Source organism: Xiphophorus maculatus, chromosome 9 (genome assembly GCF_002775205.1).
Source record: "Xiphophorus maculatus strain JP 163 A chromosome 9, X_maculatus-5.0-male, whole genome shotgun sequence".
NCBI lineage: Eukaryota > Metazoa > Chordata > Actinopteri > Cyprinodontiformes > Poeciliidae > Xiphophorus > Xiphophorus maculatus.
This window is the reverse complement of record NC_036451.1, coordinates 3,590,649-3,606,220: the sequence shown is the minus strand read 5'-3', so window position 1 is coordinate 3,606,220 and position 15,572 is coordinate 3,590,649. Positions and strand designations below refer to the sequence as shown.

At 35.8% G+C, this 15,572-nt stretch overlaps 1 protein-coding gene across 4 annotated transcripts in view; it reads right to left on the bottom strand.

Annotated features, from left to right (window-relative positions):
* The window catches only part of LOC102225371 (low-density lipoprotein receptor-related protein 8-like), a 158,789-nt gene that overhangs the window by 55,291 nt on the left and 87,926 nt on the right, over positions 1-15,572 (bottom strand). For all 4 annotated transcript variants that reach the window (XM_014471049.2, XM_023339613.1, XM_023339612.1 and 1 more), the window contains exon 4: positions 14,353-14,481. In XM_014471049.2, coding sequence (XP_014326535.1) covers positions 14,353-14,481 — 129 coding nt within the window. The remainder of the gene's footprint in view (positions 1-14,352; positions 14,482-15,572) is intronic.

The window sequence follows — 15,572 nt, the reverse complement described above, 5'->3', positions numbered from 1 at the left end:
ACAACAAACACTTAAAAATAAATTACATGAATTCAAATCCTATGCTGACAGATAAGTTAGAACCTTGAAGCCAATTAGATTGGATGACCTAGCAAGCTAGCAAGCAAAGAGGTAAGTGTTTCCAATGTTCAAAGATTCACGTGAAGTCCAAGAAAAGATCTGTTTTCTTAGTGGTGTAATGAGATCTTATGGAAAAGTATTTCTCACCAAAGGGACTCATGAAGCACCATCTAGTTGCTGTCAAGCATTACTTTGTCCGGCAAAATATTTCTAATATCTTATGAATCTTATGAAGGTAAGTCCTTGAGGCTTCACACACTGTTGTATCCATGTTTGAGACATGAGACACAAACAGAAAGAGACAGTTTCTTTCAGAATTCAGACTGATATATTGTGAACAATATACTAACATTCTTTGAAACAACTGTTAATATTATACATTTTTCAACACAATAGAAATATAAAATCTTATTAAAGAACCCAGATCACAACGTTGTAAAGTTATTTAAAAAAATACATAAAACAAAAAAACAAAACAAAACAAATAAAACTTTCAACCATCTTCAATCCAAAGATGAAACATGAAAAATGCTATTGAAATAATTTCTTGACTAACATTTGTTTGTAGCATCTGGAGGGATAAGTGATAAAAAAAAATAAATTCTCATAGCCTAGTTTTAAACCTCAAGAGCAGAAACTTCTGTAGTGTGCAACATTCTTTCATCTGGCATTTTTCTACTGCAGAGACAAAGAGCAACGGGAAATGTCAATAGCACAGTGTTACTTAAATCCTTTAGTCTTGTCTTGGGTGAATAAATCAGTTTTGCCTGCAGGTACCCAGAAATCTTACTGGTGGTAGATTTATCATCCTCTTGTGACTCCTATCACAAGAGACCTAATCCACAGATCAGAAAGCTGATTTGATACAAGCAAGACAGGTAGTGCAGACCATTATAAGGGAAAAGAAATGCATTCCAAACACAGAGCGTGGTCAGCAAAATGTCTAACCAATAAAAAACAAAATTAAAGCATATGCATTTAAAATATGTTTATATTAGTAGTTGCAGAGTTGCTTTTCGCATGTCTAAAATTTCTGAGAATAACAATTATTAAAAGCTTAGTCAGATGACTCACACTTTGCTTTTCAGCTGGTCTCCTGACTCACAGCTATGCAGATCCACTAGATCATTTAAGTAAATGCAATTGTAAATAGGTTGCATTAATCTGTACCTGATTACATCTAGACCTTAACCTTTTGTCATAGGTACTTTGGCTTAACTTGGGGTCACAGCTTCCTATCCATCCTCTTCCAGACACACCAATGGATAGCTAATAGATGGGATAATGTGATAGGGCACCGCTCATTTACCTCCTGAAGGACAATTAATCAAATTCTTGTCCAGTACAAACAAGGAAACAGCAAACTCTTATGTATAAATCCATTGATAATTTATTGGATGTGTGTGTGTAGAAACACAAATATGGTCTCTACTAAGGTAATGTGAAGCAATTTCACAAATATACTTTTCACTACAACTCTGTGGTTTTAATGTTTCTGCAGCGAAGAATCCAATCAGATCGTGGTCTAACACGTCATGTACATGTGAGCATGCATGGGCTTAGTGGCATACTCACACATCTATAAACCAAAGTTCTCCAGGTGTCCTGCCAGAAATAGAAGTGTATAAAATCCAGTGTTTAATGCCAAGGAGCAGCACTAACTGCAGTCTATTTCAAACTATAAGGTGATTTTGTGGCACCAGTGGACTTAATTGACAGTAATTAGACAGGAAACGAGCAGAAAGAGCAGGGAAAGGAAATCCATCAAAGACCTCAAGTTGGGAATTCAAACCTCGCTTTCCATCACTCCATACCAAGCAATGCCCCCATGCTTTTTTGTTATATGTTTTTGTTAAGGTGCACAAATCATTGTCCAAGCACCAAACCACTTTTCTGAATGATCTCACACACATCCTGTATTTACCTACAACCAAGGCCGAGAAAATGGGGGCCATGAAAGGCGGATAGAAGAAACAAGAGGAGGTAAAAAGCTGCTTTATGTGACAACATTAACTTTCAATTTAATCTCCAGTGCCCTTTAATTGTGTTTTGTGGGATCATTTAAGATGTTTATTTTTTTTTTTACAATTGATTTGTACTGACATTAACAACATGATAAAGGAGAGGAGATGTAAAGGAGAGAAAATTAGACAAATAACAATCTAGCTTCAACTCTGGATGTTTACAGTCTGAGTTCACTGAATAATAAACACATGCAAGTGAAAACCAGGTTATTTAAGACCTGATTTTAAGCTGAACCCCTGAGGCCAAACATCGATCCAGAAGAGTACGGCTCATGCATCTTGTAGCATTATTTACCCAAGGAAACCCAGTTATTAAAATCAAAAGGTCTCTGACAGAGTTCTACAATATCATCTATTATGTTGCTGTGTAGTTACATGGGAATATTGCTCTAAGTTGTGTTGATTAGAGACAATAAAATCAAAACATGACAATTTTTACAAATCATAAAATACTGAACAAATTGTGAAAATGCCCCTAAGGGATATTTTAACACAGTGAAAACCTGCACATTTATGAACTGCAGCATTTTAAAAATATCAGTCACCATTACTCAGTGTCCATGAAATCATTAAAATAGCCGGAGGATCAAGAGCGCCAGAGGCGTTTGCTTTCCTGAATCATCAGCAGAAAGATGGCTGCGTGTTGGCCAAGCTTAGAAATGTTAACCAGCCAATTATCTCAGGTCAAAACTCAGAGGAGTTGGGGTGAAAAAGAAAGCGGATGTTAGGAAAGAAGAGACAGAAATTGATTATAATGCCGATGCAACAAAGTTGCACACAGGCACCTATTTATGCCTGTGTGTATGTGTTTTTAGTCAACCTGACACGCAGCCACTCTCCAGAGCTCTCACCATGTGTTTATCTGTGTTTTAGCAGCATTAGATATTGGAGGCATCAGTGCAGAAGGGAGGCAGAAACAAACAAACACACGTAAACCACCAGACAGGGGGGCTTCCGTTCTGCAGATCTTCAACGTAACGTAACATAAAAGCGTTTCTGTATCCCAAATGGAAAAAAATAAATAAATATCTAGACAAGATGGCATTTCAAATACACCTACTTACTGACAACTAGAAAGAAAGATGATAAAAATAAAAATCACTTTCCAGCTGCTTGGGCAGATGGGATTTAAAAAGAACAATGCTGACACATGTTGGGAAGCGCATGCTTTGGTTTGAAGATGAAATAAAAAAATGGAAATAAAAGAAGAGATAGGAGAACAGTGCTAACATGTTGAAGTTACACAGCAACAAGAAATTTCTACTTGTATTTTTCAGGCAATCAAAGATTGTAATACCCTCTCTGCTAATTTAATTACTTTAATTACTTTCACCGAAAGTAATTAATTATCGAATTTGATGAAAATCCAACTAATTCCTCAATTTGTTTTTTACAGAAAATTTGAAAGATTTTGTTTTGTTGAGGCATCTACTTAAAATCATTAACATGAAACAACTTCTACAAATTTTAAATCTATGAACTGAATACAAAAGTTTCGACTTAACTGTGGATTTCCTCTACAGAAGACATACATCAACTCCCAAAGCCATCTGGATAAATGTTCATCTTCAGCGTTATGTTGTTGCAGCAATTGACACGCTTCTGGCATAGTTCTGATTGGATGTGTTATATAACCACTACTCTTGGCTAAATTAACAGGCCACAATTTAATTGACTGGTTTACTACCACAGGTCTGGTTTTCAAACATAGCCCATCATTTTTCATGATACAGTTTGGGACTTTTTAGAATCCTGATGTCAGTCTGCTTTTCTGATTCTAAAACCAGATTTGTTTGTTTTAGGTTCATTCCTATGTTGGCACACTAAACTCCTATGTTTTCGATAATTATATATCCGTTGATTAAAGTTGAAGTTGAAAAATTTCTAGGTAGTCTCCCATCAGACTTGTGTAAAGCCTCAGTTACAATGTTAGAAAAACAGACCTAGGGCATCATGCGGTCACCTCCAAGCTTGAACTTTGCTGCAGTTTTTATTGCAGAAATGAAAAGTTCATCTGGATTCCTCAAAATTGCTCATCAATGCTGTCTTTTATCACATCTAGTCATAAAAAAATTGTCCATGTCCATATGCTGAACGTGGACATACCAATGTAAAACCCACTTCTCTGTGGACAATGATACCGGTGTTCAACCAGTTTCCAGTTCATAGCAGGTTTGAAACTCAGTGGCTCCTGAATATTTTATTCATTGTATTTTCATACGAGGATAGAAACAACTGGGAGCTGCAACCAGAAAGAAGAGTTCAAATGCACATCAAAATGAATTTTGGATTTAATAAAGCAGGGAAACATTAAGCTTTTGTAATTGTCTTTCTAAAGATATTAATCTCGGTAGCCATGGTTTTGCCAAACAAACAAATTACTGAATAAGACTGATCAAATATCCAGCCAGGATTACGCCATAAGCTTGCTGAAGGCATTTTTCCAAATCTCTTTGGTAGCTTCTGAATATATTCAAGTCTGCATGTAAAATTTTGATTAAGTGCAAGTCAGAGAAAATCCACAAAAAGTTTTATCCTTGTACCGCTAATTCTCGTTATTAAATCCAGTTTAATTGATTGTTGCTGCAATTTAACTGGGTTAAAAAAGCACAAAACAATAGAAAAATCATGCCCATGATGCATAGATTTAAGCATTTCACATGAACTGTACATATATTACTGTAAGTACAACTAGTTTTTGAAATACACAAAGCATATCTAACTTGTTTTTGGCTGATTTAAGGTCACAGGAACTTTGCACAGCAATAAAAGACACTATCTCACAAAAAATATTCCTTCTACCATCAATTCCACAACACAATTTTAAATGGAGAGCCTTTGTTCACCTATACTGGTTACACTGACTTTGCAACGTGTATATCAAATTTAGAGTAAAAAGCCACGAAAGAAAATGCTTTGATGTAGTGTGGCAGCGGAGCCTGGAGAATCCAAGAGAAACGGCAGCTTATGAAGAGAAAAACAGAACCGAATTCACTGAGCGATTGAAACTCTTTTCTGCTACCTGACTGGTGAACCTGAGGGAATGTCACTTTTTAACCACATCCATGACAAGAGGGCACTGTGGGATTTGTGCACATGCATGTTTCGACAGCTCAATCACAAAGCCATGTGACAGCAGTTTAGGCCTGAATATGAAATGTTTTACTAGCTATCCCAGTGCAATGATTGTGTGTGCAGGTGGGTTGTGATGAATGTCCTTGTAAAAATATCGAAGTAGGTGGAACATAATGAGTGTTTGTGGGTACCATTTTTCAAAAAATGTCAAAGTTCTAAAGATTTAGTCACTCGTTTGTTTTGATGTAGATAGAATAGATAGAATGTCTTGGGTCATTATCAGTATTTACACTCCATGATAAACACATGCAGCTGAACAACCTGTTTGCATGTGGCATTCCCTTCTATAATATCCAGTCCAAGAACTTTGTGATATGAATTAACCATGAATTATATAAAAAAAGGGGAAAATAATATGAGAGTGTTTTAATCTATTACGACAATTATTCTGTTATGTCCTTTTATGTGGGATGGTTTGGATTCAGCCCGGTGGTTTTGAATATGTTTGAAGCAACTTTTCCTTCCTTTGTTGTTATTCTCAAGGAACAGGTTTAGGAACAACAGAAATAATTGAAGACAGACTTAATCTCAAACAGAGCCATTCATGTTGAAGCTAAATAAACAAAAGTACAGTAAATATTAAACATTGTAATATTTAATAATTGATGGAAAATGAGCAGGACAGAAGAGGTTTTATGTTTAGTAGAAGACTTCTTAATGAAATCTGAAAATTAGAAAAAAATAAATAAATGCCATGGTGGCGTAGTGGTTAGGGCGACCCGTATTTGGAGGCCTTGAGTCCTCGACGCTGCCGTCATGGGTTCGACTCCCGGACCCGACGACATTTGCCGCATGTCTTCCCCCCTCTCCTTCCCTGTTTCCTGTCAGCCTACTATCATATAAGGGACACTAGAGTCCACAAAAGACCCCCTGGAGGGGTAAAAAAAAAAAATTTAAAATCCCAGTTCTTATTTTTGCAACAGCAACACCTCTCCAAAACTTAATGCCAGTTTCTCCTACCTTTATACACATAAATAGGTATATATACAGTACAGACCAAAAGTTTGGACACACCTTTTAATTCAATGAGTTTCCTTTATTTTCATGACTATTGACATTGTACGTAGATTCACACTGAAGGCATCAAAACTATGAATAACATAAGTGGAAATATGCACTAAACAAAAAAGTGAAAATACCCCTTATATTCTAGTTTCTTCAAAGTAGCAACCTTTTGCTGTGATTACTGCTTTGCACACACTCTGCATTTTCTTGATGAGCTTCAAGAGGTAGTCACCTGAAAAGGTTTTCACTTCATAGGTGTGCCCTATCAGGTTAATAAGTGGGATTTCTTGCTTATAAATAGTCATGAAAATAAAAAAAAACTCATTGAATTAGAAGATGTGTCCAAACTTTTGGTCTGTAAATATATATATATATATATATATATATATATATATATATATATATATATATACACACACACACATCTGGAAGCTCTCTGGTTGTGCTTCTGTTGGAGGAGCATCAGCTGCCCCATTTTGCAAATGAAATTTATAAGCCCTTGTTCGTAATTGAAAGACACTTAAAACTGAACTCTGATTACACAGACATTTGGTTCAGTCACGGAAAAAACTAGTAAAAGACTGACAGCGGGATCTTGTGAATCTTATGAAAATGTGGTGAAGATACTGGCGACGTTATTAACTTCACCTCCTGGGTTATAAGTTAAAGTTTTAGTGAGGGTCAATAAGGTGGTGATGTAGTAATGAGGTAAACAGCAAGAGGAAAATAAATCTTTCTTCTGTGACTCATGCATTATATCACTACCCTGTTTAGCTGGAGTCAAACATTTTTTTCACCTGGGTCATTTGTTTAGCACAAGTATTTGCTGTGATCTGTTGTGATACTTTGAGAGTGTGTACAGTATTTCTGTGTGCATGGAAGAGGATGGAAATGCACCTGAAAGGGAGAAGCGTAATGCTATTAAAGCCATTTTTTAGAAACCAGCCTGTTTGGGTCTGAAGTGCAACTGCCTCTGGGTTCCCAGTGAACCTGTTTGTGTGCTGGAACTCCATTACAGTACACCTACACACAGTGAGAGCAGTCGCAGGATTATAAATGAAAGAGGGAGTGGTGGGAAGAAAACACTTCTTTGTAGTAACATCTTCCAATAGATGTGGGTGAAGCAGGAGAACAGAACCAGGAATCTTCTCTTTATTACTTTTTTCTTTGTTCTTTGATTTGTTATCAGAAAATAGAATCAAAGTTTAATTAGGAGAAATTCATCAGATACACTGCACTGCTTATGAGTTATAGACAGATTGACACTTTACACATAGAGTTTGCGTCACTTTGTGTTCGGATTTCCTCATTTTCCACTAGAGCAACACACACACATGCACACACACACAGAGCTCACAGACATAATGTAATCCCTTTATTCTACCCTTCAATATCCTGCGATAAAACACCAGCTAGCGCATCCCTGGCGGGCATCGATTCAGCAACAACTTGCCCTAATGTAAGTCAGCAGCACAGGGTGATGTGAAAAGATCAAAAGGTCCCCTGGGGTCTGGATGAAGTTCCTCTGAGCATTCTCTGTTTGTGTTGACCCTTTTACTCCTCGTCAACAGAGTGCATCAAATGTGAAGCAAACAGTGACGTGTAGACAGAGGATACGTAAGTTAGGTTCATCTGAGTCCCATTTCTCCTCAGAATGGGAAAGCCATGCCAATAAGGTCAGTGAGATGTTTGTTGATCTTAAGTTAGAGTTTGCTAAAGACAAAAAGGCTAGTTGTCTGAAACATGGAGTCAAAATTTTAAACTGGAACTGAGACCAAATGAAGAGCTAAGTTTATCTCATCACTATGCAGAGAAAGGAGGACAGTGAGAAAGGTCACAAAGGTCAAAACCAAACAGTGACAGAACTCGTTAAATCAATGAATTATAAAGGAATCCTACTATAATAACACATTAAATCATTTTAAGATTTTTTTATGCATCTTTAAGAGGTGTACAGCGTATTCAGGTTTACAGAGAAGTCTATATTTAGATGGGTACTCAAAAAAATGTACATATTGCATTGCTTAATCCAATCTAGCAATGAGAAAGAAGATGGGGTTTACCCTAAGAAGATTTACAGAAAATAAAAAAACAAACAAATAATTGCTCATTGAAGTAAGAAAAACAGTTACGCTTATATATACAATAATACATTTGCTGTGGTTACTGTGGTTTTAGATTTTGACAGTGTAAAGAGAAAGAAAAATATGAATTATATATTTATAAAATATATGAGAAAAAAAACAGACTTCAGAGTAAATATTGCAATGTAAAATCACTCTTTTTTACAGCAGGTGGCCTGTCATAACCCTCCTTGGTTTCTGTATTGCATATACTGTATGTACATATGCAAGTAATAAGATGTCAAATAAAAAAAAAAGGAAAATAATATTCAGTTTGTAAATAATACTAGGCATTGATTCTGTCCTTTATAAGCATATCACGTGTTACACCACCCTCTGGGTTTATTGGCATCACTGATAATATTAAGAAAAAGCAGAAAAATACAAAAATCTATCCTTCCAATGAAAGGCTCTGAGTATTTCTCACCTATTTTTATCATTTCTTTTTTATTACCTTCTACCTGCTCACTGTAGTGAATAAAGATAATGCTGGATTCTCATCCAGCCATATTTGATCGAGTTCCAATTGTTTGAAATATTTCAATTTTTGTTCCGTCGACATTAATGGCTTTAGCTCCGCGGGTTCTCTTGCATTTCCCGTTTTAAAGAGTTGTAAGAAAAAACTGCTTATATCATGTTGCAGTTTTACTTTACAGGAGATTCCTTACTCATTTAAAGTTCATTAAAACTTTTAGTAATGTAAAACTGAAGTGCATATGGAAAAAAATACCTGAATGAATGTTATTGTTAAAGTGTTTAACATTCACCAAAACCATGTTTAGTTAGCTCTTTGCACTGCCTTGTTGCTGAAAAGGTGCAATTTAATTAACACTTTTTCTTCTCTTCAGCTAATAATTAAAATAAAAAACAAACACTATTCATAGAATAGGAAACCATATTTCTTTAAAACAGACTCTCTCCCCAAATATAAATTAATCACCTTCCCTCCCCCCCAAGCACACACACACAAACACACACACCCAGAAGCAGATAAACGCAGATCTCTACTGTGTCCCTAAACGAATACAATTTCACATTAACATAAATTAAAGGCACATAAACTTTCTTTAGAGGCCTCTTCTAACTAAATGTAATAAAGAAAGAAGAACCTCTCCTCCTGGATTCATGTTTTATTCAACATTTGGATATGCTCAATTAGGAGCCCCTAATTAACATTAGCTGTCCTCCAACTATAGCTACTGAAGGAAGGAGCAAAGGAGAGGGAATCGGAGACGGCGGTGGGGAAAGGGGGCTTGGGGGCGTTGTTTGTAAGGATTAGTGGTTGAATGAAAGCTTTGGAAATCTGTTTTCATAATAACAAATTTACATCAACATCGATTGAATGAATTCATTGCCGTGGCTCATTCAGAACTTTGTTTATGAACAGCGAGTGCTGAACTTTTAATCTTAAAAAACATGACATTTTTGAAGATGCTAACTGGTTTACACAACTAAACAAGACATTGCCCTTTTAAAATATTAAGTTATCTGCATTAATTAGTATGTAAAAATAATATATGGATTCAATAAGTATTACCGCTTCTCTACCTGAAAAAATTCAAATAGATAACTCAGCAGGAACTGATGTTACAGCTGGATTTTATTGTATTATAGCTCAGGTTAATAAATGTCTGTAAACTAATTATATTTTGTATTTTAGGCTATCACAATTCCACTGTATGAGATAAGCACAAAACAACTGCTATATTTTAATAGCTAAGGGAGAACAATACTTGTATAACCTTGTTGTAAAATCTGTAGAAAAATAAGTGGATGTGCTTTGTTTTCAATATTTCAAAGTCTTTGCTTTTTCTTTTCACTTTGAGAGAAAGAAAACTCGGTTGGTTTAAAATCCCCAGATAACATTGGTAGAATATTCAACTTGAATTCTTAAAAATATGTATGCAACCCAGTGAAAACATGTTCTGATATGCATAATGTGTGCCTGAGTGAGTACATAAGAACATTTTTGATCTTAAACATCTAACAGAAAAGATTGGCGGTTCAAAAGGTTTGACTTAACTTCTGATTCACAGAATGAGAGTACAACTGGCTTCTGAAACAGAATTATTAAGAAACTATTGTGACACTCCTTGATGATAAAGCATCTGGTGGCATTCCTATTGGTAGTTCACCATGTGCTTAATTAACAAGAAGTGCCACAATACTTTTTTTAGCAACAAGTGACACCTTCTGAACACATGCTGGCATTATCAGCCATGTAGTTATACTATACAACCAAAGAAACATATGTTGCAAACAAATGCATCTGATTATAACTCACCAAGGCCATGTAGGTGAATTATGAAATGTATATAAAATTATCACTATTTAAATCTAATCTCAAACATTTGTAAAAATGTAAGTACAAGTACACTCTAAAATAATTACCACTAGGGCAGCCAGATTTTAAGAAAACAAGAGATAATGTAACAATGTTACCTATTTATTATTTTCTTTCTCATAGCCAACACTGTTCCTACTTCTATGCCTCCTAAAATATTTTGATATAGCATTAACCATCAAATGTGACCAAATTTCAAGTTTCTGGAACAGAGAACCTTATGCTAAAATCTAACATTTGTTATTCTTTGCTTGATGCATGTCAATAACAATAAATCTGCCTAACCCTAGTCATATATTCCCAGAAGGATTAAAGAGGATTTACTTTCTATTTAACAAGACCAAATGCAAATATGGATAATCCTATCCAGGGCATTGTCTGATTCAATATGTGGCCTCAGGACTTTAGTACAGGTAAGGATGGGGACTTAAACCCTGAACATTTCAGCTCAAGAACTACCACTTCACAGTCCAATTTAGCTCTGTGTGGCCTCTGCAGTCAACCTTCAGTTAACGCAAACCTTCTACGCACATTAATATTAATATTAATACTCATTCCTACATCTCTAAATGATAGATCAAAAGATGATGTTGGCAGGTTATTATACCAGCAGGAGTGCCATAACACTTCATATACAGTCAAACCACATGAAGCACAAAATCAATTATCATTGAGACTTCTATGAAATTTTAAACAGCTTTATTAACCAGCCTACAATAATGGACAGAAGCTAACATAGGTCAGAGATGAAAGGCATCAGAAAGAACATGAAGTCTATGTTTGATCTCCATATCAGATAGAACTGAAAAAAGTGCTGGTCCAAAGAAAGTAAAGAGATAAACTTCTTTAATAAATTGGAAAAAAGAGAAATAAAGATGGCATGGGGAAAAAAGCAGGATAAGATTGAATTACTTTCTTCTTTGTGGTTTTTACTTCTCTTATTTTCATCCTTCAAAAGCCTCGTATGGGCTGGAGTTGAAAATGAGCAAAGCTGCTATAATACTAAAAAACAATGCGTCTAATATTCTAATGCACTTGTAATTGTCCATAATTAAATCAATTAAAATGAATGAACGTCTATTACTCGCTAATGTGAGCAACGTTTGTAGCAACAATGTTGAACTCATACTAAGAATTCGAGAAGCAGAATTTGAAAGTGTCAAATCGGAATAAGTCAGAAGTTTGGGTCCAACTTCAGTCAAGCTAAAAATGTTAACACCAAAATTGAAATCAGAATGTTTGCAGGACTGGCAACCACTGCAAGTCTCTAAATAAATAAACTGAATTAGAATGATGGAAAAAACTGGCAAGTGTGGAAGGATCATGAACAGAGATGGCTGTACCGGTGATGTATCATGTACAAGGTATGATGTATCGCCAGCTAACGCCAACAAATTTAACAGAAAAAAGTCATCTAAACTGATTTTTCATAGCTTCAGATTTATAATCTCCTGTAAGTTGTTGTATGAACAGCTTTATATTCCTGGAAGCAAATAAATTCAACAATCAAGTGTTTGAGAGGCAGGAGATGAAAGAAACTGCACATTTAGCTGCTATGATACTTGCCAGGGGGGATCTAAATTATTAATAGCCAGAGAACGAGCCCAAAATCTTTGCACTTCTTTTATATTAAGAACACAAAATGGGATAAAAAGCAGATACAGCTGCAAATATTTAAAGAAAGGTTACATATTTTTCTTGTCTGCTAGTTGTTATTATTAGATATCCTTTAATACATTTTTTAAAACAACTTGTATTGTCTTTTTTGTTTGTGTTAATTACTAAAGCTGGTAGGTTTGCTCAAGCACTATTTTTTACACTGATTAGTTATTAGCTCTTAAACGTTTATAAAATATAAGGTTATTTTATTTTGTTGGATGTTTGAGTGTGGACACAATAGATACGAATAAAAAATAGTTGTTCTTCACAAATAGTATAATATTGGTTTAGTGAAAAAGGAACAAAAAGCAATTTGTACAGATGTTAATATCCATATTAAGAACACAAACATTTTCAACATATTGGATTATCTTGAATCCAACCTAATTTGTTTGGGAAAAATGCTATACATGCATGTTTCTCTTTGCTTGAAAATCAATAAAGCTCCATGTCAAAAATTCACACAAACAGAAATTAATGTCTCATTTACATCTTTGATGCTTGCTGTAAGGGTGGAAGCCTGGCCATGTGAAAAGACTAATGAAAAGTAAAACATGTTGCACTGTAACTATCTTCACACCTTACAAACACAGAACATTTGTGGTGAAACTTGTTTAGACCTACTGCTTTCTGAATGCTTACTAGTGCAACCAATAGATCCTCTTTCACAAAACATAAACCCATAAGCATGATCCCCATCTGAGCTGCCTCTGGCCATTCATAAATCAATGTGCAGGTGGCGTCATCCTGCACAGCTAAGTTTTCAAAGTTTAGATGAGCAATGCAGAACAACAGGAGATGTCATGCATTATCGAAGTCAGCACTTGTCAGAATCATCTCTGACAAAAGTTCCTCCTTATAAATACATTTCAAAGTAATATGGGTGGGCAAACTCAGTGTCGGGATCATGTCAGTGGCTGAGCAAATGCTTCAAGTTTAATTTAAATGGCTCATCTTCTTACTCAAATTATTTTGGAGTCTTGTTTATGCTTTTTGGAAGCTGCAGCAGACTGGTTGCACAAACTACACATTATCAGTACATCATGAAGATGCATTGCCCTTATAAGGGCAATACATCTTCATGATGTATACACAAGTCAACTAATGTGAGTCTGTTGAGCAGTTTAGCAGGTCAGGGGCACAGCAGAGGATTGTGACTTCTACTCCTCTCAAAATAAGATAAAAAAAATTATAATTTCAAAACTATTAGAAGTTTTCTTGATGCTGTTAATAAGAAGCCAGAGTGACTGGAATTTTCTCTCAGACAGTTTTTTCCATAGATTAGTGGTTTGTTTGTCAACCCCCTCCTGTTTCTGTGCACAGCTTTCTGGAGGTGGACTCCAACACTTTTTCATTGCTTACAAGAAAGCAATGAAATATCCCTTCCAAGCAATGGAATAAGCCGTCCATTCAAGTAAACGTTTAACACTCCACTTGGAAAGCTATGAAAGGCTAATCTCTAAAGCAGTTGGCTGAAGGCTGGACAGCCAAACAGATAGCCCAACTAATTAGCCAATTACTAACATATTATTATGGTCCCCATGCTCATCTGCTGAATAAAAAACAGCTAAGATGTATAATATTATGTGGAATAAGACAAAAATACTCAAAGTATCAAAATCCAAAACCACATGAGCCACAAGTTTAGAAATGTAATATTGAACATGGTATTTTTGTAATAAAATGAAATTATTCCAGTTCTTAAAAGATTCAAATATTTTTGATATTTTGGTGTTTTTAGAAATCTTATATGTGCCCATTATGGTCCTGCTTTATGACAGATAGCAGATTCAAATGTCCAAGGTTGATTTAATACTGCAGGTTATGCCTGCCCTGTGAAAACATTGATTGTTAGCAATGTGATAAATGCAGCTACATTCCCTAAATTCAAAATGTCCTTGAAGCAACTGAAGAGTGTAAATGTGAAATTCACTTTGGCGCTACGGACACTTCAGGTCTTTTGTCGTGTTCGCTACATTCAAAATACTCATCACAGACTTACCTGCAGGACACTCCTCCTCATCTGCTCCATTTTCACAGTCCCTCTCTCCGTCACATCGCCACGATAACGAAACACATTTGCTGGCTACCCCTCCACAATCAAACTTCTCTGGAGGACAAGTCTGTCGGCCTGTTGCGAGAGAGGGGCGGGGAAGCAAAAGAATGAAGACAGAGGGAATGACAGAGAAGGGAAACATGGCAGAAAGGAGGGGAAAATGGGAATAGAGAAAGAAGACAGGGAAAGCAAAAATGGGACGAGAAATGGAGAGAAAAGGGACAGCCAGTCAATGAAACAGTTTGATAACTTAGTTATCTTGTTGCTCAAATCGATTTCTTCTCAAAGGCCTGCAATTTAACTAGACACACAGCGACAGCAGAACAAAGAAGAACACTGTCAGGGCAGGCACAAAGCTGTGAAATACACAAATGCACAAAGATAAAAAAAAAAGAAATGCTAAAGAAAAACAAGCACTACTGTGTGTAAATGTAGCTGGGAATGAAATGGTAAAGATTTCTTCACCATCAACAACCTAATAAATTCCTTGTATACACACAGCTGAAATCCAAGCAAAAAACAGTCAAAAATAAAAAAGGTGACTAAAAGAATTCATAAATGCAGATGTGTATACAATTGGTATAAAATATTGTATTGGCTGCATTTATTTTTCTGTTTTTGTAATGAAACTGTAAAATTAAATTAAAGTGTCTCACAGCTTGTCAACAAGTCTCTCAAAAAACTACGTACATGTGAGTGAGAACAAAGGCCTCTACGGTAAAAGCCCATTACTGTACAAGCCATTGTTCCTCCATGGGGGCTGGTAAAAATGAAAAATACAGCATTCTTACACATCAAATTTTCAACGAGTCCCCACAACAAATCCCTGTCCTTTCTCCTTTCAAACAGTCACACGCACCCCATCGCACACACACACACACACACTTGGTATAACACCAAAGAGACTCCAGCCCCAGATCACATTACACGGCTGTGTCAAACCCAACTCCATCAATTATACATATTTGACCACCGGCGTGCTTCCTGGCAGCACGGTTGTGTTTGTGTGTGTTGCAGCCACAGATCAATAGCACCCCTGGGATTTGCAGATTCCAGACTCATTCCTTTTTTATTCATCTCATATTTCTTCTTTCTCATTTTGATTTTCACCAGCGTTTTTTCATCTCATACCCTTCAAATGTTTTTTTTGTCGTAAAAGAAGGTTT